The sequence below is a fragment of the Peromyscus leucopus genome, chromosome 1, assembly GCF_004664715.2.
Source record: "Peromyscus leucopus breed LL Stock chromosome 1, UCI_PerLeu_2.1, whole genome shotgun sequence".
NCBI classification, from domain to species: Eukaryota; Metazoa; Chordata; class Mammalia; order Rodentia; family Cricetidae; genus Peromyscus; species Peromyscus leucopus.
Window position 1 is genome coordinate 9,550,224 of NC_051063.1, and position 26,004 is coordinate 9,576,227.

Below are 26,004 nucleotides of genomic sequence, written 5' to 3' on the forward strand. Positions count from 1 at the left end.
ACAGGCTGGCTCTTGGCATTTGCAGAACAGTGTGATGGTTTGTCACACCCCAAAACAAGACCTGTTTTCAAGCATTTCAAATTACAGGCATCCTGCAATACCGTGTATTGTTTCCATCCTTCTACAAATGAGAAGGTCAAACCTGACCAGGAGGACCAATCAATCAGTGTCTTCTCCTTGTGCAATCACATGAACCAGGAAGAGCTCAAAACCGTTCTGCTGGCTTTTTTCTGGACTAACAGGGACAGAGTTCACAAAAGTGCATACTGGGAGCTGTGCTGGAAGGGACTCTGCTGATTGTGCCTGTTGCAAAAGGAAAAGGTAAGCAACCACACTGAGTTGCATGAGAGCTAGCCTGACACCTTTGTCTGGACTAAACGGCTCTATCACAGGCTACTTTAGATCCTGGGCTTCCTGTCCAAATGTCTAAAAGGCAAACAGAAGAATTCACAGGCAATGGTTTAGTTGCTTTAGGACTTTAATATTCTTCACACAGTCAACAGAAAACACTAACAACACATGAACAATGGGGAAAGACCTCGGCAAAGATCTGGAATGTGTAGTATTGCCCTGGTCAAACCATAAAAACAGCCATGTGAACACAGTTCACAGAGGTGAAAGGGTAACTGAGTTTTTGTTTAACAGCCTAATCGAAAAGCAAAGAACCAACCATTTCTTCTACTTGTGGTAAGGATAGGAAAAGTGAAATTGGGGAACTTCTAGGTCTTTCTTATAAAGCAGCTTTAAAAAGGAGTAGGTGAGAGGGTGCAACTGTCCATAGCAGAGGGCAGTCATGCACAAAGTTGAACAAACTCTAAAAGCATCTTCAGAACTGTTTCATTAGAAATATAAAGGCATAGATACAAAGCGTACGGTGTTAAAAACACACATTCACTATATAAGAACTCCTATAGTATGTCACTTTTATCTCTTTATGAGAATAGCAGTATTGAGATCCAAAAAGCTCCAAAGAGTCACTGTTGACTTTAACCAACAGCTACAGAACCCAGCAACCCCTGCTGTCAGATCCAGCACATAGCGCCCCCAACCTCCTTGTGGTATGCTCCTGTGAACCCAAAAATAACTAATCAGAACTGTCAGAACAAAGTCCAAGGCAAGGACTGCAATCCACCTAGAGACAGGAGCAGCAGAGATGCCAGGCTGACTTTGTTAGGACAGCAACAGGAAAGCTTTGACGCTGCCTCCAGGTCAAGTCAGAATGAAGGCGGCCGTTAGCTGGTAGTCTCATCAGTTCTGCAGAGCCCCGGATGTTTAGTTGTTACTCTTGGAAGAAGAATCTGTAATAAGCACGTATTTGGGGAAAAAAATCCAGGTCTGTTAAGTTTCTGTAGCCAATCAATCCCAAGTTACTCTGGACTCTGCATGTTGCTCACAGGCAGAGTGTAGCTAGTCATGTTCACAGCTGATGCATCTCCAAAAAGTTCTTCATGAAGGCAGCCAGCTTCTCCACATCTTCAGTTGTGACAGCATTATACAGAGAGGCACGGATGCCTCCCACTGACCTAGAACAACAGAGACCCCACCATCAAGACTGAGAATATCATGAGGAGAAGGCATGTCAGGGTTAAAGCCCTTGCCTACGATACAGAAGACTCAGGCTTGATCCTTAACAACACAGAAAAAAAGTGAAATTTAAAAGACATCTATTTCGGCACAACACACTTTCAACTAACTACCCCTCCTAAGAGCTGCAACTCTGAGGCCAGAATGCTCAGCTTCCGCCTGCAAACCATCCCCAGGAGGTAGCAAGAGGCTTCTGAGTCATTAAGGAAATCCCTTGTGCAGTGAAGGTCATCCACCATGTTCACACTGGATTACCTCAAACTAGCCACATTTTTAGAGTAATTATTAACATTATTTGTACAAATTAATGGGTTTCACTTTGACATTTCCATACATGCATACACTGGACTTTGGTCATACCCAAACTATTACCTTTGATAAAGAAGAAACTAAATAAGGGAGAAAAAAAAAAGCCAGACGAAGAGGGTGACTATGGGTTTGGGGTGATACCACTAGCTAGGCTTTGCAACAATTCCAACCAGACAGACTGAGCACTCAGCTGCTGCAGGTCTCCTGTGTGAGGACATTTATTGCTCAGGGTATCTGATGTTCAGCTGAGCCCAGTGCTGGTCTAACACCAGAGTGGAGCAGGCAAGCCCTACCACAGGCACTTTCAGTGTGGATGAACCTTTGCAAGATGCACCACAACCCAGCCTGAAGTGGGTCTATGCCCCAGCAAGTCTGCAACTACGGCTCCAGGCTGTGTAAGGTCCTGGGTTTGTTTCATTCTGCTCCAACATGCCTGGAGATGCGGTGCGCTTACCTGTGTCCCTTCAAGGAGATCATGTTGAGTTCCACCGCCTTATCAAGAAATCGCTTTTCTAAAGCCTCGTCTCCCTTGGCATTGCCAATGCGAAATGGAATATTCATCCTGCTTCTACTCTGGCGCTCCACTGGACATCTGAAAAGCATGGTTATTATTCCAGCTGTATTTCTCATGGGTATTATGTCATAAACAAATCTATAGTTTTTAAACAGTCTCTAGGGCTGGGGCTGGCATTCAGCTGACAGAGTGCATAACATGTAGAAGGTTCTAGGTTCTGGTGGTACAAGTCTATAATCACAGCAATCAGGAAACAGAACCATGAGGACCAGTGTTCAGGGCCATCCATAGCCACATAGTGATTTCAAGACCAGCTGGGGCTAAATGAGACCCTGTCTCAAAAATAAAACAAATGGATGAGTTAAAAGACCCATAACAGGAAATTAAATGAAAAGAAAAAAACTCTTCCTCAGAACATTATAATTTACCCAGAGGAAAAAATGAGTCACTCATGCAGGTTGGCATTCGCTTGTATGACTTTTACCTAATTTCTGTCAGACTCAGCCCTTCACTTGAATATTAGGAACAACAATGTCTCTGTTTCATACTATCTGTGCTTCACACTATCTGTGACAATTCAGTGGGTCATTCACATGGCTTCCAACGCGTGTCAGCCACACAGCACAAGTGTGCAGCTCTTTCTGAAAGGCTGCAGACAGCCAAAGACTTAAAAGACTCAAAGATCTGGACTTACAGCTCATGCCCCAAAATTATCCACCCCTTCATGAAAGGAAAAAATAACTCAAAACAATCACATCATAAAAGTTCAAAACTGAAGATTAAATCGCCAGGTAACAAATACATTACACATCATAACAGCAAGTCCCTCACACACGAATGAGAAGAAAAGAAGGTGATCAGTTGTTTTCAACCGAGAGAAAGATGGTAGAGAGAAATTATATTTCCAAGTGAGGAGAGCAATTAGCTGGAGAGGGCCGCGGAGACGGAGTTCCAAACAGGTAATCTTGCTGAGAGGTGTCAAAGAGGGGGCATGTGGAAGTAGGGAAGTAGGAGCAGAGGGGGCAGAGGGAAAGGGGAAGACAGCATGTATGGAGAAGGTGGCTGCCGCACTCTGGCTGGGTCAGCATATTGAGTCCTGGCAGGAGTGGCTGGAGGCACACAGGCCTGGCCCATGGAGAGCCTGCAGACACTCTTCTGGCATTTGACTGGATCCCTGAATGACGAGGGGCAGTGAGTTTGCCCAGTAATCAATTTGTGTTTTAGAAAAATAGCTATGGGGGATAGGGAGATGGCTCAGTCAACCAATGGCCTGCAATGCAAGCATGAAGACTTGAATTCAGATACCTAGCACCCATGGAGAGCCAGGCAGGGGGTACCCCTCTGTAACCCCAGCTTGTGGCTACCCAGCCACTGCAAGCCAAGAGCTCGCACAAGCAGACACAGGCACTTTAGGGGAAGGGGATGGCAGCATGTTTTATTAGCCCAGTTATCCAAGAACGCATCCATACTCTCCACCCACACAAACTCAGCAAGTCTTGGGTAAAAATTACAAGTCTAAGTTAGGATTGCAGCATCATTCTTTTCTATTACATGTGGCCCACAAAATACTCACAGGGAGTGCAAGTTACTGTTAGGCAGATATATCTATTACAACAGATTAAGCCTCAAAGAATCATGATCATTAAAAATGGAGGTCTTGGCTGGGTAGTGGTGGTGCACACCTTTAGTCCCAGCACTCGGGAGGCAGAGCCAGTCAGATCTCTGTGAGTTCAAGGCCAGCGTGGTCTACAGAGCAAGATCCAGGACAGGCACCAAAACTACACAGAGAAACCCTGTCTCAAAAAAACAAAAAATAAAAAATAAAAATAAAAAAATAAAGGAGGTCCTGGCTTGCTCAGTGAATATAAATGTTTATATATATACACAGAATTGGATATAGAAACAACACATTCACATACCACATGATATATCTGTGTACATCTGTGCCCACCTTGAGGGCTAGGGAAGATCAAATGTCATTACTATCCATGATGCTTCTAAGTCCCAGGTACTGCTGTAGGTGCCTCCCATCTGCCATTATGGCAAGAAGCCTGTTGAGACAGCTTAGACAGTGGACACATGTCCATCTCTCATCATCTGGAACCCATGAATCTGACCTATTTGGAAAATTCGTCTTTTGCCAACAAAATGATGATGATAATCTTGACATGAGGCTACCATGCAGCACAGGTGGGTGTCAGCCCATGCCCACAAGCCCAGCCCTTGGGAAGGAAAGGCAGCAGGGCAAATCCAAAGCCAGTCTGAGCGACAAAGAAAGTTCAAGGCCAGCCCAGGATACATAGTGCAAACATGTCTCAGTACAATAACAAAATCATCCTGAAGTTTTGGGGATACCTAAATCCACTGGCTCACTCTCACAAAACAGAAAAACAAGAAAGGAAAAGGCCACTAAAGACCAAGATGATGCAGCTTAAGCCAGGAACAATCTGAAGGAGAAGAAAGAGTCTGCCCTAGAGTTTCTGGAGGGAACCAAATCAAGAATATCTTCATATTGAATTCTGGGCTTCTAAAACTGAGAATTTCTATTGTTTGAAGCTGCCAAGTTCATGGGTGCTTTATTACAGTGGCCCCAGGAAGCACCTTCAAGATCTGTGCATTATCTGTAGACCTCAAAAACACAGCCAGTGATCAACACATGATTCCCCATTCCTTTGTCAGGAAAGTGTGTAACTAGATACAAGTCAACCCTGCCATAGCCAATCTCATTCAGACTGCAGGCCAGGGGTGGGGACACCTGTCCTAGAATAAGGGAGGTAGTGAATTTGATAAAGGGGGAAGGACGGGTAGGGAGGTGGTTAAGCGGGCAAATTGTTTATAGTGTATGAGGACCTGAGTTCAAATTCTCAGAGCCCACATAAAGCCTGCTGGGGTAGAATGCATCTGCAGTCCCAGAATGCATCTGCAATCCCAGTGCTTCTAAGGTAAGATGGGAAGAGAACCCCTGAAGTTCAAGGGACTGTTAGCCTGGTAAATGAAACTATGAAAAACAAAGAAAGCCGGTTTCAAACAAGATGGAAGGTGAGGACTGACAAGGAGGTTGTCCTATGACCTATACAAACAAAATGTCCATGTATTGCACACAAGCCCATGGAGGGAGTGGAATCAGGAGTAGGGATCTACAGCCTGAGGGACTAATAGAAAGCTTTAGGCAAAGCTGATAGCTTCCTATAACCATTTTCCAGAGTCACAAGGGAAGGTGTAGAGAGGGGGTCCTACCCCAGACTGCAAGGCATACTTCCCCAGGTCAGACTGTTTGCTGATATGACTCAAAAGACTGGAATTTCCCAAGAGCAAGGAATTTCCCTACCTCCAACCCTAGCTCATGAGGCATAGACCATCACTCACCAGTATGTCAGTGTCCTGGGAAAAGGTAAGTCTCAATGTTTATAACTCACAAGAGATATAATGCATTGACTTACACATAAAATCCTTGCGAATTATCAATGATCTCATAAATCATTTGGGATTTGATGGAGCTGAGCTTCTCCATGGCTGCGGCTCCACCATTGTTCTTGATCCATTCCAGGACCATGCCCATGACGTAGATGCTAAAGCAGGGACAAAACACACCATTAAGTTCACCTCTGTAAAAGTCAAAAGGACATGTAAGCAAACTGGCATTAGGAGTCACACTGACACTCTTAGCATCGTTACAAACGGATAAAAGCAGACCACCTGAAGAGCACCCCAAGGACTAGGCCAACACAATTATAGCTCATGCAGCACTCTAAAGAGGCAACATAGTGCACCTTCGTAATGCCACACCGTCCCACTAGGGTCTGCTGTATATGCCCCATGACACCCAACCACACATCTCCAGCTCTTTAGACCAGTGGTTCTCAACCTGTGGGTGGTGACCCTGAGGCATTAAATAACCCTTTCACAGGATTGTCTAAGACCATCAGAAAACACAGATATTTACATTATGATTTATAACAGTAGAAAAATTAGAGTTATGAAGTAGCAATAAAATAACTTTATGGTTGGGGGGTCCTCACAACACAAGGAACTGTATTAAAGGGTCGCAGCATCAGAAAGGTTGAGAACCACTGCTTTAGACTGTTCCCCCACAACCTCACCCTAAGCTAACTCTTCACCTCCCGAATCCCCAGAGTCCCTTGCTCATATGATCCATATAGGGCTATGGGGGTTGGTTTCGCTTTTGTCTTGCCACTCAAACCTTATTTTAAACTGCTGTGAGCATGTCTATGTCTTAGATCCTCATGCTAGAAGGCTGGAAGCCCCACAGTTCTTCTTTTCTCTCCTAGAGCCCCAAGTCAGCACCCGCAACTGGGCAGAGGCAGTGGCAGACACCACGGATTCCACACAGGACTAGTCACTATGAAAATGTAAGCCTTGTCTTTACCACTGAGAACACCTGAGGCAGACACCTCTCTTGCTCTTCTCAGTTCTACCCCCACATCCAACATGCAGATCCAGCAGCAAGATTTGCCCCCTTGGTCACAAGAGGTGGCATGAGACTTAACTAGACCAACCAGCAACTTCCCTGGGATTTCCTCAGCTGGCAGTGGGAAAGGGCAGAACTGGACTCGCTCATTCCAAGTGGAAGGAGCAGATCCTAGCTAAATAGAGAAGCCAACATCCTGGCTAGAGAAGCAAGGATCAGAAATGGAGAGCAACCTACCTGTAAACCTCAGCACATGGGAGACTGAGGCAGCAGGATGGTTTAGCCTGGGCTACATAAGAATTCCAGGCCAATCTGAACTACATAGCAAGGCCCTATTCTCAAAAAAACCAAAAACAGAAGTGGAGAATAGGTGGTGAGAATAGTACTACTCAGCAGAGAAAAACAATGACAGCATGAAATGTGCAGGCAAATGGATGGAACTAGAAAAAATCATCCTGAGTGAGGTAACCCAAACCCAGAAAGACAAACATGGTATGTACTCACTCATAAGTGGATTCTAGATATAAAATAAAGAACAATCAGACTACAACCCACAGAACCATGGAGGCTATATATATAGCATGGAGGTCCCTAGGACAACTGTGGCTTATAATAAGTTTTGGTTTTACTCAATTACTGAGCAAGCCTCAATGAAACATCTCACTATTAAGATAAGAATACATACTGTATCAAGCTGATAATAAAAAAATAAATTAATTAATTTTAAACAATAAAAAATAAAGAAAAGAAAAATTTGAAATATTAAACAAACATTTTACTAAAGTAAAAAAGGGAGAACTAGGGACTCATCATTCCTCTCCACAATCTATTCTTTCCCTTGTTTTATATAGTTAAAATTTTTTATCGGTAGATTCTGCTGGAGTTTATTGGTGGATTCTGCTGGAGTATCAGATGCAGATAAGCACTGGAGGACTCCTGTTGCAAATTACCCTCTGGAGCGATGGAAGGATCTTTCTACTAGCACATGGAGGAGACCTGATCTAGTGTTGATGTGGCCCCGGAGTTTGGTTTCTGTCTTTCCCCAAGACAATGAAGTTCCTCTTTGGATTCCTGAGCACTGAACGCGCCCTGTGGCTGCTGCTGAAGCCCAACATGACAGCAACCTAATGGGTCTTCATGAAAAAATCTACCCTTCTGATGCCAATGGAGATTGAGAGCCCAATATCACCAGCTTTGGCAAGCATTAATGTAAACCTAGGAACTGTAGCCATGAGATTGGATTCTCCAGAAGAGCTGCCAGCTAAAGTCGTGCTGGGATCAAGAAAAATGGGCCTTGGCGGTTTGTATTACTGGAGTTGTATCTATGCCAGTGGATATCCACACACTCCAGAAGAGAATTCGACATTGCTGCTGCTGCTACTGCTGCTGTTGATGTTATAGCAATGGCGGCCACCACTGCTACTGTTTCTGGGATTACCATTCCATAATTGCTTACTACAGCTAGCACAGTGGAGACCCTGGCAACAAAAGTAGCCACCACAGTTAGTTAATCTTTCATTCTATTGGGCATGATAAATTTAATTCAGTAGTTATATACATCTCGATTGGCTTTGAAAATTATAAATTTATAAACTTAAGTTCCAGTTGCTTTTAGGATACTATCTTACAAGGACTCCAACGTACAGTATGGCTTGTTAAGGAAGGGAATGGCTCAGTTGCCTTTAGCCTACTGGCTTTGGGTGGGATAGAACCTCTGTTGGTCTTTTCTGTGTCCAACACACAGACTGCAAGCCCAGCACCACTTTGAGATCTTTGGCAGCAGTTAACTCTGCAGCTCACACACAATTGAGCCTGTATGATGAGTATTCAGAGACGGGGAAGGGGAAGGGGAAGGGGAAGGGGAAGGGGAAGGGAAGGGAAGGGAAGGGAAGGAGCCTTACTGAAGTCTACAGTGCCCCAGTCCATTACAGACCACAGAGCCTGATTCAGAGGCTCCACTCTCCCATTTTACAGACAGACAAACAGACTCAGAGCTTCACTTGGCTAAAGCCCTCCATCCCAAGCAGCTTCTAAAAGCTAAGATTCTACCTCTAGTGTCGGCCTGACTTCAAAGCCAAAGTGCTTTCCCCTAGTACCAGGGCTGTTTTGTCTGAGACTATAGGCTTCAATCACCTGCTTACCTGTGGGGCAGAAGGACTGCCACCAAACCTGCCCAACGGCCACCTGTGCATGTGTGTCATGTGTGTGTGTGCCCCTGTGTAGCTAAAGATGCTCTCAAAATCTATGCAACCCCAAACTGCTCCTCCCCAGCATCCACAGCCTGCTCACCCATGAGTCACACAACATCCCACCAGACTACCAGAGCTAAGCAGAGTCCTGACTAATACTTTCAGGAAACCACGGTCACTTTCACCTGATGCTTTGTGATCCCTGTAATTCAAAACTGTGGATTCTCTAAGAAATCCAAAGCACCAAGGGCCTCAGTCTCAGTCATACCTCAAGACCAACACAGGAGCCTGTGTTTGAGCTTGCTGCCCACACTCTCTGGCTGATTTCTTAGGCTCTGAGCAGGCCTAAGCAGCAGAAAGCGAACACACATCCACAGACCACCTGTAACAGCCCCCTTAGCCTGGGTCTCCAATGCCTCAGTAAGCAGCAGGTGGATCTGCAGACAGCAGAAAGACAGTCCCAGGGAGAGGAAGCTCCCCCTGCTTTCCCACCCAGCTCCCAGGTGTACACTGATGTTGGGCCCCTGTGACTGCTTCTCACAAGGTCTTCTGGGTTTCCACTTTCTTACTAACTCATACCTCCACCCTCCAAAGCCAAACCTCTTGAAACCTCGGAGCCGTACAACGATATGTGGATCCACAATGTGGGCTCGATTCTTTCCACCGTAAGTGCACACTTTTAACTAACTGATTGCCTTCAGTTCTAAAGGGGCTACCTACACACACACCAAATAGGCTTACCATTTAAGCCTACCTGAACTGACTAAACCACGGCAAACCTGTTCTCTGGAATAGCGTGCAGCTTTGAAGAGAAAGGGGAAAGGGGCAGGCATTTAACCTAACGTGACAGAATGCCCACGGTACACTGCTGGGTTGAAAAGGGGATTCACACAAGTCTGAACAGCACTGTTCACAGTTCACTGACACAAACAAATAAATGACAGTATACAGCTGACCCCCCAAAATCATGAGTTTAGCAACTGTGGATTCAGCCAACCTTGTACAGACAAAATTTCAAAATCGGTGTCTGGAATGAATATAAACAAATCTTTTCCTTGTCGTTACTTCTTACCCAATACAGTATATAAATTATTTGGAGCGTTTACATAATATTAGGTATTATAAACAATCTAGAGATGACTTAAAGCATGCAGGAAAATGTATATAGCTATATACTATGCCATGTTTAAAAAGAGGTTTGACTCCTTGGGGGTCCTGGAATGAGTCTTTGATGATTAATGAGGAGTGACTGGATAGGCAGGCACTGTTTCCCTGGTAACGGTTCACTTTTTGCTAAGAGTGAGTGTTATTTTATATATATTAAAACAATATAAATTATACCCTGCGTGTCAGGGTTTAGAAGAGGTCAGCAGAAGACTCCAGGCTGCAGATGAGCTCCTGGGCTGGGGACCAGGTGTCATAGCTGTCTCAGAAGCTTGTGAAAGTCTTCATGCAGCTATCCTCCCTGAGGTCAATTCCCCCACACCCTCAGGGTCCCAGCTTCTCCTCTCAAGGGTCTCTGCACAGGCCATATGCTACCCCTGCATTTGCGAAGTAGCCAAGATGACCTTGAACTCCTGATTCTTCTGTCTCCTAAGTCCTGAGACTACAGACATATGTCTCCATGCCTACATTTTATATTTTCACCGACTGAATTAAGATAATTGGATAAGCCGGGTGGTGGTGGCACATGCCTTTAATCCCAGCACTTGGGAGGCAGAGGCAGGCAGATCTCTGTGAGTTCGAGGCCAGCCTGGTCTACAGAGCAAGTTCCAGCACAGGCTCCAAAGCTACACAGAGAAACCCTGTCTCAAAAAGCCAAAAAAAAAAAAAAAAAGATAATTGGATAAGACATTTTTTTCCTCATATTAGAGATAAAAACAATCTATGCTTAGCAGCTCAATATGTATAAATAGTGTTTTGTGAAGTTTGAAAAGTTGTTTACTATCCTCTCCTCTACCCACTAACAGGGTTGAGTGTTACTAACGGGTTAAAAAGAATGTCATCATAGCCCTTTATTCCAGCCCAGTTCCTGCCTAAGGCTGCTGAGTAACAACTCATGGCCCAGTTTATCCAGAATGGTCAAACAGTTCTCAGGGCCCACAATCTTTTGGCTCTGACCAAACAAACAGAACAAAGAACATCATCAGGACACGCTTGCATCCTTATCTGCCTACAGGACAGAGTGGAGATGCTTCTGGGTGCCTCCCCTGCCCTGCACACAGTCGTCTCTGAGGAGATGGCTCTCAGTGGGCCATTTCTAACCCTGAATGTCAAAGCACTACAGTGAACTTCAAGTCACACCGAAGCACACAAAGTTTTCTTCTTTTGTCTCATCCACAAAGAAAAGAAACTGGGGGATGGGGAGCAATTGGGTTGGGAGTCCACCCAGCCCTACCTTTCACCTTCTACGCATTGGCTCAGTTTCAGTCTAAGTATTCGCCACCCTGACTTGCTCTGAGAGACTATTCCAATCTGAGGAAGAAACTGCTCCTTTTCTGCTGCTTCTGGCTCAGCAGCCTCAGGCAGGGCAGGCCTAGAGAGGGGGTTTCCATCCCAGGGAACGGCCAAAGAGGGAGGTCAAGGTCAGCTTGATATAATAGTCATAGGCTTAGCAAGGAGGCTGAGATGTGGACTTTCCACGTGTCCAGCCTTTTCTGCTTCCCACCAGATAACTGGCCTGTTCTCCCACTGTTCCTAAAGGGGTGTTCAGCAAAACACTAACAAACCGTGTATGAACACGCTCATCACGTTCCTTTAAAGCCCCCAGAAAAGATGCCCAAGAGTGTACTGCTCACTGTGGCTCTTTAGTTGGCCTCTGGACACATTTCCAGGACAGTCTTCACTCCATCTCCTCCTACCTTCTCACATTATTTAGATTTTGAGATAGAGTCTCACTATGCAGCCCAGTCGCAATCTCCCTCACTCTACCTCCTCGTCTTGAGATTGGAGGTGATACCATCACATTGGGTCTCAACCTTCTCTCTTCTAAAGAGCCCCCCCCCCAAAGACTGAGCTGTAAGGCAGGTATGTAGCCCCACCTTCTAAGCTCCTGCCCCACAAGCCTGACACCTCAACTGCTCCTCTAGGAACCCTGCCCGTGGGGTCCCCAGTAACACCCTTGTCTTCGGCTTCCTTCCTGACTGGTGTTCACTGGTATTTCCCCAGTGCCTGGAACCCCCAGAGGGAAGTGGGACAGAACTGGGCCCCATGCCACCCCTAGGCCAACATGCATCTTAGAAACATCTTTAGTCCAGCTCCAGGAGTAAGGGTTAAGGGTGACAAGAAGAGTTAACCCCAGAACACTAATCCTAAGCAAAGTGGGGGGACACCAGAGACTGTTCTGTATCATGTGAGTGACAGAGAACCAACAGGGGGAACTTCCAACCGAATGTGAAGTCCACACTCTTCTCTTTCTTGTGTGTGGGAGGCATTTTCTGCAGGAGGGAAGAAGAAAAGAGAACTCTGGCACCCTTACCCTAGCCTGACCCTGTTCTTCTGGAAAGCTGCCCTGTGTGTCTGAGACACAGGCCATGGTACTTTATCTACAGAGAGCTTGTGGGTTAATGGTCAACAGTTGGTGTCTGGACTATCAAGATCAAGCAAAAACCAAGATTGGCATCTCCACAGAACGGGCAACAAGAAAAACTGACCAAACAGTACCTAGAGGCCAGGAGGCGAGCTGGACAAAGAATGCTGAGTGTGTTTGGGGCTCTCGGGTCACGGGCTAATCAAGCACACTCTGCTTTTCCTCCGCTCTGATGGAAGACCACAGCACCCCAGACAGTTACCTGAAACATGGAGGTGTGTTATACAAAGAGTTGTTCCCAGCCTGCACTTTGTATTCAAGGACTGAAGGGCACTCTCTGAGGGCGAACCCCAGCAGGTCATCACGGACGATCACCACTGTCACCCCGGCAGAGCCAACGTTCTTTTGAGCACCAGCAAAAATCACACCAAACTTAAAAAAAGAAAGAAAGAAACATCGGCTTTTTAGAGGGAATCTGTGGTTACCCCTAAGAGATGCAGTGCTGATGTCTAGTTCTTCTCTCAGCACAATTTTTTTAAAGCAAGAATTTTTTAGGAATCTCTACCCAAAATAAGTCAGCACTTTGAGTGCTGAGACCCAAGGCCTGGCCTTTGCCAGGAAGAGGCCTCCCGTGCCCAGCACTGTGAAGTCCCAGGACATTCATGCTCTCACAATCCTTGTTCTATTTCCAAACCGGTCTCTAGGACAGGCCCTCTCAGGGCCGGAGAGACGGCTCAGCAGTTAATAGCACTTGTTGCTCTTACAGTGGACCTGGATGTTTCCCAACATCCACATGGTGACTCACAATCATCTGTAACTCCAGTTCCAGGGGATCTAACACCCAATTCTGAGAGCTCCAGGCAGACACATGGTACACATATATAATAAATGAAGGCAAAATATTAATATAATAAGAAATAAATAAATCTTAAAATATTGTTTTAACTAAATATCCAGGCTTGGTGGTACATATCTGTAATCCCAGCAGTTGGGAGATGGAAGCAGAAGGATCTTACAACCATCTCTAACTCTAGTTTCAGGAGATCCAACTGACCTCTTCTGACCTCTGCCAGCACCAGACACACATGTGGCGCATATACATGCATGCAGGCCAAACATCCATACATGTAAAATAAAATTAATAAATCTAAAAAATATTAGGTCAAAAGTAATTCATACAAACGTCCACTTAGAGACAGTCAGAAGCTGCCGTGAAGGGGGCTGCGGCAACACAGCCTGGGTGGGTGAGACACCTGAGGGAGAACTCTAGAACATACCAATGGCTAACGGCTCTTGAGGACATTTTGTTGTGAAAGATACAGGTTCTATATCGCTCCAGGAAATCAAGTAAGGGTGTACGGTTCACAACTGACATGATTGGAATGGACAATGTGTGGAATTCTGCCAAGAAGGAGGGACAAGAGGATTTCAAGTTCGAGGTCAGGCTGGGATGAGCTATGCAGTGAGACCCTTCTTTAAAAACATAAGGTGTGACTATAAACCAATATAGACCTATATAATGGAGTATTAGTCTAAACCTGGAGTTCCGATATATGCCACAGCATGAACCTTGAAGACATTAGTGAATTAAGCCAAGCATTAAAGAACAAATATCATGATCCCATTTACAGGACTCATAAAGTTGGATAGCAGCTGGCAAAGACTGGGGGTATGGCATTTTAACAGGAACAAAGTTCCAGTACAAAATCTGAAAGTTCTTGAAGGTGGACAGAGGCGAAGTCTGCACAGCAATGTTAATGTGCTTAACACCACTGAGCTGTATGTCTAAAAGTGGTCAAAATGGGTCAGCAAGGTGGTTCAGCAGGTAAAGAACCTGCCAGCCATAGGCACACCACGGCAAGTGTACATCCACATACAGAAACAATAATAATAGGTAAATTATATGTGTGTGTGTGTGTGTGTGTGTGTGTGTGTGTGTGCGCGCGCACACACACACACACACACACTAACAAATATAACAACAACAAAAACACAAGCTCTCACTGTATACCTTTGGCTGGCCTGGAATTCAAAATGTAAATCAGATTACCATTAAACTAAGGGATTCATCTGCCTCTGCCTCCTAAATGCTGGGATTAAAGGTTTGTGCCACCACACTTAGACTTAATTTTGTTGTTGTTATTGTTATTATTTCAAGACAGGGTTTCTCTGTGTAGCCCTGGCTGTCCTAGAACACACTATGTGTAGACTAGGTTGGTCTTGAACTCAGAGATCCACCTGCCTCAGTCTCCTGAGTGCTGGGATTAAAGTCACCATGTGGCTGGCCTAAATATTTTTTTTAAACATGACTAAAATAATAAATTTTACTTTAAGTATATTTTACCACATTTAAAGGAGGCATACGTGGGCATGGTGGCCCACCATAATGGTGAACTCTTTGAGTTCAAGGCCATCCTGGTCTACACAGTGAGTTCCAGGAGAGCCAGGGCTATATAGAGACCCTGTCTCAAAAACAAAAACAAGAGGCAGGGGAAGCGGGAGGGGGCAGAACTGTTACAGCTCTTTTTAGAATTTGTCTAGTAGGATTTCTGACCTTCATCTAAAACACCATCACCAACACACACACACACACACACACACACACACACACACACACACACACACAAAGGGAGGGACGAGGAGATGGCTCAGCAGGTAAGGGTTCTTCCTATGCAAACCTGGTAACCTGAATGCTCCACCTGGAATCATATAAAGGTGGGCAAGGAGAACGGACTCCTGACTCCATAAAGTTACCCTCTGACATGCTCACACATGCATAAACCTGCACACAATACACACACACACACACACACACACACACACACACACACACACACCCCAAATTTTTAAAATCATTTTAAAGGCAGACAACCATTTGGCTAGCTTGGATGCTGTTTTTAAATCCTTTACACCCCTCTTATTGAATGTACTTGGTACAATGCCCCTCACCCCTTACCCACCCGGCCTTAGCAGACCACTCTTAGAGTCTGTATGTGCTGTTGGTGGACTTTCGAGTTGAGGTTGATAAAAGGCATGAGGTATTCTTCATAGACCCCAGGGCTTAGTAACTTCTCTGTCTTTGGAGTGAACATGCCACTCCCAGTGTGCTTGCTAACAAGTTTTCAAGAATCACTCTTTTTTTTTTGTCCCCCGGCTTTTTGAGTCAGAGTTTCTCTAGCTGTCCTGGAACTTGTGTTGTAGACCAGGATGACCTTGAACTCACAGAGATTCACCTGCCTCTGTTTCCCGAGTGCTGGGATTAAAGGCATGCGCCACCACACCTAGCTCAAGAGCCACTCTTAAAGGCAGGCAAGTTCCCCAGGCCTGGCATGTAGGTCGTGAGCAACGATTACCACAGACTTAGATGTTCAGACAGCTAGTGATGAAATAAGCAGCTGTTGGCCTGCTCGCCGATATCTACCCTGGCTTGAGGGGCTCTGCCAGCCCCAGACTCCCCAGGTCTTTCCTATGGGCATATACATCAAGACACTTCAAAGAAACTTCACTGGTTCCCTGACCCAACCTTTCATACTCTACCTTGGAAACGTCCACTGGCCTTGATAAGAAGTTTGAGGACATGTCACAGACCAGCACTGCTCCCTTGACGTCAGGTATGAAGTCAAACTCCACTCCATGCACAGTCTCGTTTGCACAGAAGTACACATAGGAGGCGTCTGGGTTGAGGTTCCAGGTACTTGGGTCTGGAATTTCTGTCATAGAGGGCAAATTGAGGCTCTGCATATTTCCTTCCTTTTTCCATATGTAGATAACATCACCCAGGAGACGGGTTACTGAATCCAAAGTACTTGACAAGTTCAAGCACCTGTCCACTTTCTCTTGCCAACATCACCACAAACAGCTGAAGATAATCCATCACACCCTCTGAATTTACTGGGCACAAATAACATTCAAATGCAGCACAGAGGGGCCAAGTGTACTGGTGCACATGTGTGATCCCGCACTTGGGAGGCTAAGGCAGAAGGGCTGCTCTGAGTCCAAGGCCAGCCTGTCCTCCATCGAGTCTACCAAGTCGGACTGGAGAGGCGGCTCAGCCCTTAAAAGGTTAGACTCACAACCAAAAATATAAGGCTACCGGGTCATCCAGGGGTACATGGAAAGATCTGTCTCAAAAACACAAATCAAATGAACCAGCAAAGAAGATGGAGGTTACCGGAAAGTTTCCTTGTCATCAAATAGCCATCCGACTACACCTGTTGGTCTACTAGCTTCTTCTCGGGGACCCCTGTGCTTACCCACTCAGGGCCCATGTGGTTCCAGCAAAGCCCATCAAATCCACATCGCTAGGGGTAAACTGTGACTCAGGCAGAGTCAGTGATGAATTCACAGCAGGGCACGTGGTACTGTTATGGGGATGCTCCAGCAAGAGCACTGAAACTTGGGAGAGTACGAGCCCAACTGCAGCCATCTTCCAGATAAAGAACTGTTTTCTGGACTACAGTCTACTGTGAAGGAGACAAGGGGTGACTAGGACATGGGCAGCATCACGGGGCCTCTGAGGCCCCCATACCAAGAACCAAACTGGCTCCTGGGCTTTTAGTCAAGCCAGACTCTCATCATTCTACAGTAGTTAGTAGGCGAGCACAGCTACAATCGAAGTGACATCAGTAACTGCTGCCGAGAGGACAGCAACAAGGGAAGAGCAGGGGTCGTGGCCAGTCACCACCTCACCGACCATTCACCTCCCCGAACTCACTTGTGTAACTTCCAAGCTTCGGGTGGACGACATTCACAGTCCCAAACTTCTTGGCTTCTTCTGCAGCCTTGGCTGACCAAGCTCCAGTCACCACATAGTCGGCACACCTTCCAGCTTTCAGGCCAATCAGGTTTAAGGGGACAGCACTGAACTGGCCAGACCCACCTCCTTGCACAAAGATCACCTTGTAGTTGTTGGGAACATCCCTGCGCATAAAAACAAGGGACAGTAAATACAGAAGCGCGCACCTCAAGGATGGAGAATGAGGGGTGCTCGACCAAGTGCATACTTTTGGTCTTACTCTACAGAGGCTGGGGGATGGCTCAGTGGTAAGAGCATGTACTGCAAGAGGACTTGGGTTCGGTTCCCAGCACCCAAATCCAGCAGCTCCCAACTGCCTTTTTAACTCCAGCTCCAGAGTATCTGATGTCCTCCTCTGGCCTCCATGAACACACAAACACACACACAATAAATAAATAAATAAATAAATAAATAAATAAATAAATAAATAAATAAATAAATGTGTATGTGTATATGTATATATACCTTAAAAGAAAAAGAAATACAGTGAAGTCTCACTATCACTCTCTCTTACCCGGTTTAGTCATTTATTTACTGGTTTCTTTGACATTGATTGGTGACGATGGTAGAAACCTATAGTGACTTCTTCCTTTTCTTACTAATGGCCTGCTTTCCTTTAGGGAATCATACTTTTCTGCTTCTCAACACTCAGATTTCAATTATGGCTGCCCCAACCCAGGAGATGAGCAGTGTATAAAGCTGCTGTTGGAATCTGGCTGAGATCTTTGCTCAAATCACAGAGAGGTACTAATCTTGCAAATACCGGTGGCCTCCTGGCAAAGCTGGCACACAGGTAAAGAGGGCCTTAGATCCTCCTGGTGCCAACAGGGCTCCTATGTCCTCCTTTGGCTACCACAAGGCAGACATTCCTATTTTTGCTTAAGTTGGTGAATCGGATCCATCACCTGTAACCATACTGAGCCAGGCATCACTGAGAGGTGTCCATCTTTGACAACTCTAGATCTAGCTGAGTAAGCAAAAACCAAACACAAGTCAGGACTAAGTGAAAAGTGCTCTGACTTCAAGACGGAAAGGATGGTCAGACTGAATGCAGAGACCCCAGGCTTTGTAATAGTCAGAGCTCAGGAATGAATGGACAAAGAACAGAAGTCCAGCATCAGAACAAAACAGAAGGGACATTTTCTTAATTAGTGATTGATGTAGGAGGGCCCAGCCCACTGTGGGCAGGGCCGCCCCTGGGCTGGTGGTTCTGGGTTCTGTAAGAAAGCAGGCTGAACAAACCATGGAGAACAAGCCAGTAAGCAGCACCCCTCCATGGTCTCTGCATCAGCTCCTACCCTATTTGAGTTCCAGTCCTGTCTTCCTTCAACGATGGACTACAATGTGGAAGTGTAAGCCAAATAAACCCTTTCCTCCCCAAGCTGTGTTTTGATCATGGTGTTTCATCCCATCGATATTAACGCTAAGACAGAGGTGTTAGGCCATGCCAAGCATGAGGGTCTTAGCACCAGGAAGGGCTGGCAGAAGCCAGGACTCCAGGTTTATGTTATCCACAGGCAGGGGCATGGGACAGAAACTTACTTAGGAGAGAACTATAAAGTAAACAAGGGTTCTCTCAGAAGAGCCTCTTAGCCACGTGGCCAACGCTAAGGTTCTAAATGTCCCCCCATCAAGGACAGCACTGGTCTGTGGCTGTGACACAGAAGCTAGCGAGGCAGATAGGAGAGGGACAAGCCCAGCAGACGATCAGCAGTCCTTAAAATTCCTGGAAACACCTGTGAAAGTTTCTCCAGACGGTCTAATTCAGTAAACCTAAGCTGGCCTTCAATTTTAATAGCCACCCCATCCAGGTGACTTCAAGTGGCAGGACTGTTACTAAATTAGTTATGTTGACAATGGTGACCATCTCTTTGTCAATAAATCCTCTTCAAGCCAATTAATCTGCCAAACACCTCATGCCCTGTACTGAGAAACCTTTCCTAGATACAATTATCTCATATCTCTAGAAATGTCACATAAAACAAAAGCAACCACAGAAATGCAGCCATGGTAACAAGTCAAAGGCAATATGTGCTAATAAGGAATTTGAGAGTACTTGAGATTTTTTTTTTTTTATTATGGACTTTCTGAACAAAGTATATAATACAGAAAATAATGTAATAGATACCTAGGTTTATGGCATACAGCACAAAACTAACAAGTTGGTCTTCTAAAATAAAAAGTCTTCAGCAATAAGGAGCTGGAGATCTGGCTCGGTGGTTGAGAGTACTTACTGCTCTTGCAAAGAACCCAGGTTCGGTTCCCAGCAGCCACATGGTGGCTCACAGCCATCTATATTTACAATTCCAGGGGCTCTAACTCTTAGTCTGACCTCTGCAGGCTCCCATGAGATGCACACACATACACTCAGACATACATACACATAAAATAAAATCAGTATTTTTTTAAAAAAATACTTGTAAAAACTTACAGCAATTCCCTCACAAGATTCTCCGTGTTGTTAATAATCTTGGCAAAATCTGATGACCTGTGACTCATTTCTGTGGAAGCAAAGAAACAACAGAGTATAATACCGAACAGAAATGCTTGTGACATTTACGGAAAAATAATTCATAAGAAAGCCCAGAGTTCAGATGGTGGACACATGCGCACTTAATGTAAAGGACAATTCACACTGATATTGAAACTGTGAACATATCGGTCTTGTAGTCACAGTGCAGTGATTTTTCAAGTGCCACATTAACTGATCATTGGGTTCTTATCGGACCCTGCTCATTTTCTTTCTCCCAAACTAGAGACACAGACAGCTAGCCCTGAAGTCCCTTCACACAGTGCCACCTGTGGAACATGCAAGAAAAATAAATAAATAAATAATATAAACATAAAACTTAAGAGCTTGGATGTCCTCTTCCTAAACAACACAGGAGCAAAAGTCTAATAAAGAAATTATTAATGAGCAAGATTTTCAGAGGCTTATGAACTTTTTAATTTCTATAAGGTCTTATTTAAGTATAATAAAAACTTTACACTGAATGTGAAGCAACATTACAGACCCTTGATGGCACCCTTATGCAAATGTATAATATCAGCTAATCCCACAGCTGGTGATCAGTAAAAAACCAATTAGGAAGCAGTGAGCTTTGTCTAAACTTCTCACCAGCACTTGGGCTGTGTTCAGTCTTGACTCCAGCAACGTGCACTCAGGACACTGAAGTTAAATGTCCCTATAACAGCCTATAGGAAGACTGCTCAGAGTAAAGCCTGGGCTGGAGGCATTTCTGTTTCTTCCTAAACTGGGATAGTAACAGAATCCAAAAGTAAATCTTACCAAGCACACTGATGCCAAGTCCTTTGTAGTCCAGTAGCTGTTTCTGTATCTCTAACAACACCTAGAAAAAGAAAAGAATTCAACATGCTGTGCACAGCTTCCCTTCTTCACATATACCGGTGAGGCTCTGAGAAGCTGAGGGAAGAGGCTTGGCAGTGCATGGGAACAGAATCTGGGCTTCTCAGAGCCTCACCAGTACAACTTCCACAGGCTGGGCCTGAAATTGGACAACATGATCGATTCAAGAGACTGTGTCCCCTACAAATCTCGTTCACCTCTCTCTTAAAGCTCATTTATTAAACATGTAAAGTTCTCAGTTCAGGAACCAACAGGAACAAAACCTAGTTATGTCCAAATCATACAGGCAGGTCAGTTTCTCATGGGGAGGGGGGTACTGGCTAAAGTGGTAGATTCTGATAGGTGGCATGGGCAAGAAGATGCTATGAATTAAAATTAACTCTAGGAGCTGGAGCTATGCTATACTACATCAAGTTCAATGACAGAGCAGTTGCCTAGCGCATTGGAAGCCCTGGGTTTAATCTGCAGCAAAGCTGAGGGGAAGTGGAAGAAAGGAAGGAGGGAGAAGGTGGCAGAAAGAGAAAATGTATCCAGCCCAGGCTGAAAGGAAGATTTTCTCTCAGTTGTGGGCTACATCTTGACTTTGCATACTATTATTCCATTCTGATAAGGCAGCCTTTGAAGGGCCATGGGGTTTACTGATGTGACATTAATGAGGAAACTCATCATTCACAAAAATGTCTCTTACTAAATCAAATAAGCAATAGCAATTCCCCTATAAGGAAATGGGAAACAGAAGCCAGGGATGCAGCTCAGTGATATAATACGTGTTGGGTACGCTGGAGGCCCTTGATTCGATCCCAGCACTAATAGAAAGGAAATCAGGAGAGGGGAAGGAAAGGAAGAAGGGTGGAAGGGAGGATGGAGGGAAAAACAGAAAATAAGATATATGTTCTTCTGATCTAAAACAGAAAATTAAAAATCAGTATTAAACTATGAGAGAGAGAATCTCAGTTTGCTTAAATAAGATTGTCCGCCGGGCGTTGTGGCGACGCCTTAATCCAGCATCGGAGCAGAGCCAGGGATCTCTTGAGTTCGAGGCAGCCTGCTACAAGTAGCTCAAAAGGCAAAGCAACAGAGAAACCCTGTCTCGAAAAAAAAAAAAAAAAAAAAAAAAAGATTGTCCATATGTTGACTGTTGCTGAGACAAGATAGGTCCTTGCAGGTAAATAAAGTATGGCTATAATAAAGAAAGGCTCAGCAGGCATGCTCATGCACACCTTTAATTTCAGCCCTCAGGAGGCAGAAGCAGGAGAATCTCTGTAAGTTTGAGGCCAGCCTGGTCTACAGAGTGAGTTCCAGGATAGCCAGAACTCTATAAAGAGACCCTGGTGGTACACGCCTTTAATCCCAGTGCTTGGAAAGCAGAGGTAAGCAGATCTCTGTGAGTTCAAAGCCAGCCTGGTCTAAATAATTAGTTACAGGTCAGCCAGGGCTCTATAATGGGACCTTGTCTCAAACAAACAAGAGATACTAGCTAAGAATTGGTCTTGTTAGGAGTTCTGTAATCCTAACTAGTGGAAGACTGAAGAAGGTCTAAACCCCACCTGGCAATCTGGCTTAAAGAAAACAAAAGACACCAAGACATCATTAAATTACATGCTGAAATACTGTACTGTGCCAGATGATAGATAGATAGATAGATAGATAGATAGATAGATAGATAGATAGATAGATAGATAGATAGAAAGAAAGCTATCACACCAATCAAAAACACTGAGTAAAGTTTAGTGAATACATTCACATAGTAAAAGCAACACTGGCCTGCAACAGAATCTTGATTTCTGTGTGTGCCGGGGATCAAACAGGAGGATCAAAAAGGCAAAGCAAACATTTGCCTTTGCAAATGAGAAGCAGGAGCTCTCCACCAGATCCCTTTACTAACCACCTGAAATCATCCTTACACTGATTTTTATTGGTCTAGATTTACTTTATTGTTCATTTATTTGTGTGTCTACCCTCAGAAGCCAGAAGGCATCCAATACCTGGAAGCTGGAGTTACCTGAAGTTGTGAACCTGCCCAAGTGGGTGCCAGGAACCCAAGTCAGGTCCCTCCACTCTTAACTACTGAGCCATCTCTCCAGCCCTGGTTTTTTCCCCCTGTGTTTTTCTAAGTGCATTCCTTGAAAATCACATCTGTAAGTTTATAGCCGGGACTGGAGAGATGGCTCAGCTGTTAAGAGCACAAACTGCTCTTCCAGGAGCCTGGAGTTTGATCTCCAGTTCCCGAATCAGCTGACTCACAACCACCTTTTAACTCTTCTGGCCTCTTCAGGCACCTGAACTCATAGGAACATACCCACACACAGACACACATGTATACACATAATTTTTAAAAAAAAAAAAAATAGAACTTTTTATTTTATAGCCAAAATCACTTTTTTTGAAAAAGACTTCTAGCCAAAAGCTAGACTGCTGAGCCATCTCTCCAGCCTCACATACATAATTTTTATACATTTCATTTTTCTTTATGGGTGACAGTCAAAAAAAATTCTGAAAGCTTCTCTAATCTTTATAAAATTCAAATAAATCAAGATTCCTAAATTGAAGTTAATAGCACACACCTGTAATCCCTATGTGCTGGCTAGTTTTATGTCAATCTGACACAAGCCAGAAGAGCTAATGAAAAGAGGGAGCCTCAGTTGAAAAAATTCCTCTATAAGATCAGGCAAACTAGTAGAGCATTTTCTTAATCAGTGATTGAGGAGGGAGGGTCCAGCCCATTGTGGGTGGGGCCATCTCTGGTGGTCCTGGGTTCTATAAAAAAGGCAAGCCAATAAGCAGCACCCCTCCATGGCCTCTGCATCAGCTCCTGTCCTCACTGCTTTTTTGGTTTTAGTTTTGTTTTTCGAGACAGGGTTTCTCTGTGTAGCCCTGGCTGGCCTCGAACTCACAGAGATCCTCGCTGCTTTTAATAATGAACGGTTATATGGAACTGTGAGTGGAATAAACCTTTTCCTCCATAATTTGCTTTTGGCCATGATGTTTGATCACAGCAATAGTAACCGTAACTAAGATACCCTCTCTTGGGGAGTGGAGGCAGGAAGACCACCGGCCTGCAGTACAAGGTAAATTCTGGGCGACCTTGTACTGAGACATTGCCTTACCATACCCGGCCAGAAAACAAAACAAAACAAAAACAGTCCACTCCAAAAGTAGGGGAGAAGGTGCCTGCAGAAGTTCCCACAGTTCTAGCAAAGACCACCACGGAAGATGAACTGCAATGACCGCAGAATAAGCCCTGTTCTCAGCTTGTGCAGTCGTCCCCACAAAAGTAAGGAGTCCTTCCCCGTCTCACACAGCATGATCCTGTTCCTACCCCACAGAGGCCGCGGTGTCCCAGGGAGATCGCCAGGGTTCAACAATAGATAATTGTACAATCCTTGGCCATGCCCGAGCGTTGTGGCAACCGGTTATCAGATAGCAGTTTCGGCAGCTGGTTCATGGGCTCCAAGCCATGAGAGGCATCTCATTCCGCACAGCTGGGGTGCGAGAGGAACCCGCGCGGGACGGGATGGCACCCGGATCAAGCGAATGGAACTTGGCCAAACAGACCAAAGCCTTTCAGAGTCAGAAGCCCGGGTGCACGGAAGGGAGCAGCAAGTTTCCAGGAGAAAGGCTTAGGGGGCTGAGTGGGTTCGGTATGGGTGAGGAGGGAGAAGCTGGCAACTTTCCGTTTCCGAATTCTGAGGACTGTGTTCCCAGCGCGCCCGAGCTAAGCCTTGCCACCCCGGAGACAGACATGCTCGCCCCGGGCCCGCCCGCCACCTCCCATTCATTCACACTCCCACGCGCGCCCGTGCACGCCTGAGCCGGCGCGGCTACGCCGCCGGGAGGCCCAGCCTGAGGCTGCAGGGGCCCGCCGAGTCCACGCCGGCCTCTGCACAGGGGCGCACTTCGGCCTCAGCAGCTGCATCTCGATGGCGGCATCCCGAAGCCCCGCACACCGATGTCCGTCTCTTGACAGCCGCATCCCGACGCCCTGCATCCCGATGCCCGCGCTCCGACAGAACCCTGGCCATCTTACCGAGTGCGGCAGCTTGGCAGGCCCGGGCCCAAAGTTAACCACTTGCTTGGCGGCGTCCATGGTGCTGAGGCGACAGCGGGGGAAGTGGCAGGAGCAGAGACCACGCGAACTGCCCGCGTCTCCGGATGCTGGGGCGGGGCGGGCTCCCGCCCGCAGCGGCGGCGCCCCATTGGTCCGCTGTGTCAGGCCACGAACTGATTGGCTTTTACCCAGAAGCTCGCATCCCCATTGGCCGCGCTCACCATCCGAGCCTACGATCAATTGCTCCTCCTGTAGTTTAGAATTTCAACCCGCCTTGGCTGTCAACGCAAGAGAGCAGGGGATTGCACCAGCCGCCCGCGTGGCGGGGCGCCTACTGCCTTTGCGCCCAGAGTCCCCGGCCCTGGCCTCCGGCCAACTGCGAGATGGTGCGCAAGCCCATTCTTCCTGGCCCATCCCGCGCTGGGCCGCGCTCTGCTGCACTTGCTCCGGAGGCCAGTCCCCATTAGTTCACCAGACTTTTCTAAGACCCACACAGACACTCCGGTGTAGACAGGGCACTCAAAGAAGAACGTGCAGGGTGAACCATGGGATTGTGACCGGTGCACCGGATAATCACAGGACTTCGGAGGCTGAGGCAGGAGGATAGCTACTTGGAGGCCAGCCAGGGTTTGGTTACACAGAGGGACCCAGTCTCAAAAATAACAAAACAAAAAGCCTTTGTGCTTGCACATGGGCTCTAACTCACTGCACCACGAAAGGACAGAGGTGGCTAAGAACTTTGGAGGAAAGCCTCTCCTCCCGCAGCTACCCCCAACCCTCATCCAGGACAGCCTCTTTCAAGTTGCTGACTCTCCGTTCTCTCTCATTATTTCTTTCGTGAACCTGAACCTTGGCTCTCTTTCACTGGAGCTCCTCTAGCTGTGAGGCGGTATTAACAGGAGCATTATAAGCAAGCTGAATGCAGTCCGGATCAGAGGAACGTGGCCCTGAGCCGAGCTGGGCACATGGCCAAATCTGTTTATACTTCTCCACACAAGTTCTCTTTTCAAAAGAGTTGCTCTGGAGGCTCACATGAGATTCTGGAACAAGAAAGTCCCTTCTATGTAAAGGCAGTTCCTTTGAAGTTCAGAACATTTTTAAAGCGAATTATTTTTTTGTCCTACTTTGAAGTTTAACCCAGATTCCTTTACTATAAAAACATTTTCCCAAGTTCTTGAGTGCATTGGATGCCAGGAGTAGGCAAAAGTGCCTACTGAGCGTTAGCGCCAACCACAGCATC

General features: G+C 45.9%; 1 protein-coding gene and 1 non-coding gene across 2 annotated transcripts; one reads left to right on the forward strand and one right to left on the reverse strand.

Annotated features, from left to right (window-relative positions):
• Positions 1 to 460: 460 nt before the first annotated feature.
• Positions 461 to 24,934, reverse strand: Psat1 (phosphoserine aminotransferase 1). The gene is made up of 9 exons (XM_028874867.1): positions 24,744 to 24,934; positions 20,639 to 20,699; positions 19,781 to 19,850; positions 17,269 to 17,474; positions 16,092 to 16,264; positions 12,817 to 12,986; positions 5,848 to 5,976; positions 2,348 to 2,485; positions 461 to 1,523 (listed from the first exon to the last, which is right to left on the reverse strand). The coding sequence occupies exons 1-9, from the start codon at positions 24,801 to 24,803 to the stop codon at positions 1,418 to 1,420; spliced, it is 1,113 nt and encodes a 370-aa protein (XP_028730700.1). The 5' UTR covers positions 24,804 to 24,934; the 3' UTR covers positions 461 to 1,417.
• On the forward strand, positions 15,064 to 15,127 carry LOC114696928. The gene has a single exon (XR_003735082.1). It is a non-coding gene; the product is annotated as a U7 small nuclear RNA (small nuclear RNA).
• Positions 24,935 to 26,004: the final 1,070 nt, after the last annotated feature.

Bases quoted from the DNA above. Each gene is read 5' to 3' on its own strand.
- Psat1 (XM_028874867.1), bottom strand. From the start codon at position 24,803: ATGGACGCCGCCAAGCAAGTGGTTAACTTTGGGCCCGGGCCTGCCAAG. The intron at 17,475-19,780 runs GTAAGTTTTTAC...TTTTATGCGCAG, and splicing joins AATCTTGTGAGGGAATTGCT to GGATGTTCCCAACAACTACA. The intron at 2,486-5,847 runs GTAAGTCAATGC...CATGCTTTTCAG, and splicing joins AATTCGCAAGGATTTTATGT to ATGTCCAGTGGAGCGCCAGA.